The sequence below is a fragment of the Mastigoproctus giganteus genome, chromosome 3 (assembly GCF_048544385.1).
Source record: "Mastigoproctus giganteus isolate SK-2022 chromosome 3, ASM4854438v1, whole genome shotgun sequence".
NCBI classification, from domain to species: domain Eukaryota; kingdom Metazoa; phylum Arthropoda; class Arachnida; order Uropygi; family Thelyphonidae; genus Mastigoproctus; species Mastigoproctus giganteus.
This window is the reverse complement of record NC_143577.1, coordinates 206505791-206509725: the sequence shown is the minus strand read 5'-3', so window position 1 is coordinate 206509725 and position 3935 is coordinate 206505791. Positions and strand designations below refer to the sequence as shown.

General features: G+C 37.8%; 1 protein-coding gene across 1 annotated transcript in view; it reads right to left on the bottom strand.

The window, feature by feature from the left end:
• COX7A (Cytochrome c oxidase subunit 7A) overlaps positions 1 to 738 on the bottom strand; it is a 43231-nt gene extending 42493 nt beyond the window's left edge. The window contains exon 1 of the mRNA XM_090370829.1: positions 642 to 738. Coding sequence (XP_090226955.1) covers positions 642 to 656 — 15 coding nt within the window. The 5' untranslated portion in view covers positions 657 to 738. The remainder of the gene's footprint in view (positions 1 to 641) is intronic.
• Positions 739 to 3935: the final 3197 nt, after the last annotated feature.

Here is a 3935-nt window from a genome sequence, read left to right as displayed (position 1 = left end):
TATATATATATATATATATATATATATATATACACACACACACATATATATTTAAATACATATATACACACACATATATATATACACATATAGACACACATTATTATTATTACCATTAGCCATATGGCGCACGGTAGGTTGAGGCTTATGCCGCAAACAATTTCTGAGTTACCCAGAGAGAGAGAGAGAGAGAGAGAGAGAGAGAGAGAGTAGAAGGGAATCACCAAGAAAGAGAAGAATTATGATATCCAGCTCAGGACCCTGGGTGTTTTCAAGCCCATGCTCACCAGCTGTGGGCCCCTGGGATTATATACACAAACCATATACATAAACAAACACACACATATATACTGTACACACAAATAAAAACATATAAACACACATATCTACATTCAAATAAATATGTAAATAAATATATATATATATATATAGATAGATTTCTTTGAGGAAGAATCAAATTTTCTTAGTTAATCCTTGAAGGAAATAGGAAAATTAATTAAACTTTATTACATTCTTGTAATTACCCATTTAGTCTACTAAATTAAGAAATAACTTGAACTATCAAAGAACTAGACCTATACACAAATCGCATTAAAGTATTTAAAAATGCAAACATTATATATATATTTTAAAAATCCTACCCTTGAGACACTCATTTTTTCAATTACAAGATACAAATCACAGCCAAAATGTAATAGCACTAACACTGCAAAAGCACCTCGGTACCACAGTAGTAAGATGTTTTCAGTACTTACCAAACCTCTCGATAGGGGGAGAGAGTTTTAGTAAAATACTGTAGTACGTACTATACGGTATAAAAGACTTACGAAAGTTAAATACGCCAATTCTGAATTTCAAACGAAAATAAAATTAATGCCAAATTCCTTAGCGCATCATTAAAGCCAATTGCAAATTTCTCCAACACTGCATCCGCCAACGAATTCTAAATATAGGAAATATAGTAAGATTTCTAAATATAGGAAATATAGTAAGATTTCTAAATATAGGAAATATGGGTGTCATTGCGATCAAGAGTCTAATAGAATAACAGCAGCTGCTGGTCGATTCTTGCAAAGCTTCTCTTAGAGCATGCAGCAGCCTGAAAAGCAAGGTGTCGGGGTTTCAAGTCCTCCTGGGTTCCTGAATGAAACCCTGTAATCCCTGGTCCTAAGTGGGTTGTATCAAACAAGTGAATCTATACTTGCGTGTTCACTAATGCTAGGGACATACTTAAGAGTAAGAGACCGGCAGAATTACTTAACAAATACAGGTCAATGTTGAAAAAAAGTGGTGAGTTAGGGTTGAATTTGAAAGTGTCTACAGTTCTGCCCAGACAAAATGGGGGAGGGGGAGTATATGATCAGAGCTTTGTCGATAAATTTAGCCTGGACAGATTGTGCAAGGCTCAAGGATAAGAATTTTTCACAGCCTGGTCTCTGATTGTTAACAGGAGAGATCTATAGAGACGGGATACACTTAAATAGAAAGGGTTCAAGGACACTACTGACGCTATGCTGCTGCAACAGGATCTGGAAAGGTTGAACAGATGGGCTGAGAGGTGGCAAATGAAGTTTAACATTGACAAATGTAAAGTACTACATATGGGAAACAGTAACCCCAGAGCAAAGTATCAACTCTGCGGTACTACACTGACAGTGGTGGAGAATGAAAAGGATCTGGGGGTAATTGTGCAGGCAGATATGAAGTTCTCTGAGCAGTGCAGACGAGCTGCAAGAGTAGCTCATGGTGTGTTGTCAATGATATACAGGAATTTTTCTAGCAGGGATAAGGAGGTGATTATTCCCTTGTATAAGGCAATGGTTAAGCCACATTTTGAGTACTGTATACAGGTCTGGAGGCCTCATTTCAAGAAGGATGTAGAACTGCTGGAACGGGTACAGAGAAGGGCAACAAGATTAGTGAATGGAACAAAGGGTTGCTCTTACGAAGAAAGGCTTAAGTTTTGCAAATTACAGAGTCTGGAGACTAGGCACCGGCGAGGTGATCTGATAGAGGTGTATAAGGCTTTGAATGGTTTGAGCATGCTCAATGCCAATGGGATTCTTCATCTTGCTCAGAATAATCACCTCAGAGGGCATAAATTCAAATTGAGGAAGGACGGATGTCGGATAGATGTGCGGAAATTTGCCTTTGGCCAGCGGGTGGTTGGTTGGTGGAACCGACTTCCATCACTTGTTGTAGAAGTTGATAGCCTAAACAAATTTAAAGCTCAACTGGACAGGTATTTGGAACGAACAGATGGGTGAAATGGGAGTGGGTTTTTTTTTTTTTTTTTGGCTGATGCTGAATAAGCTTGCTTTCTTGCATCATATGCCTCTACTAATGCTAATGCTAATGCTAATATTTGATGATACTATCGAGGTAGTGTTAGGTGGGTCGGAAAACTGCTAGCTTGGGGGGGGGGATACAAGAACTAATAGATTAACAGTGGCAGAGGTAAAAGTGATTCTTACACTGCTTCTATTGAAATGAGCAGCAGCCTGGAAGACAAGGTTCATGGGATTCCAGAGATTAATGGGCTATGTTAGGGAAGCTAAGATTAGAAACAGGTGCATGTATACTTGTGTGTAGACCAATGCTAGGAGTTTAGTAAATAAATTTGATGAATTTGAGATGTTCTTCAAAACTTCAAAGGCAGATATGGTTAGGATAACAGAAATGTGGTCTCAAACAGATATAAGGAATGCAGAACTGGAATATGGGGAGTACAATGTGCACAGGAAGGATAGACAGGATAGGGAGGGAGGAGGGATTATGTTATCGGTTAAGAAACACATAAAATCCAAGGAAGTACAGCCAATCCACATGGCTGGACAGCGAAATGTCGAGTCAGTTTGGTGTGACATAAGCACTGGGAAAGCAAAATTGAGAATACGAGGAACCACTATGTGGCAGAGATCACAGTGTGCTGAAGAGGGATTTATTCAAAGAGGCAACTACCATCAAGGACAAAGGGAAGGATTTTTGCTTTCGTGAAGGTGACTACGGTGGCCTGAGACAGTATTTAAATTCCATACGGTGGGACTAACTGATGATATTACCAACAGCAAATTCAAAAGGGGAAGAATTCAAAGAATTAATCTTGGATGCTGCTCTTTATTTAATTTAAAATCAATCTGTCGCATTAATAACTTATCCTTTAAGGATAAAACAGTGCATTTAATAACTTGACACGAGGTAATTTTACTGTTCTTACTTTCGATTTTGATTGCTTCAAATTCTTTCCACTTCTACATGCTCTCAATTTTAGTTTCATGTTTTCCTTCAGAATTTTTTCAAATTAGCAATAACATTGATAGTTCGAATAATAAAGGATAGCGAATGCTTAGAAAGCGGTACTCACCTTGAATTAATCTGCGATGGCTTACTTAGGCATATTTAGGTTAATATTTAGGTTGAATTGTTAAATTGAATAAAATTAAAAGGGGGGAGGGGGAAGTAGGTAAGTTTTGATCCATCCAAAAACGTACACATCCAAAAAAGAATAATTGAAAACTAAATAGGTGAAGCTAATAAAACGTCATCAGTTGGCAATGTGTGGAGAGTGAACGCGCATGGTATTTAAGAAATAAATTATACTCTCGTGATGCCTTTTTTGACATGTGGGAACTTTAATCGGGAGAGGTTCCAAATTGGGGAAAGATTGAAGGTGAGTTTGGAATTTAGAATTTTAAGGTTTGAGTGGTGCCTGTACCATTCAATAGCTAGGGTTTCATATTGAAGTATTCTGTAGCTAGATTTTAGTTTAATGATGGAAATGGCAGAGTCAATGGAGGGGGGGGGGTGGGTCTGGACATGAATTGTAAGTTCTGTAACAGATTGGTTAGACATGAGACTATGGAAATGATAGTATGCACGGGTGTTCGATGTTTTTGATGAGCCAAATTTGGTAGTGGTACTTCCGATATAACATG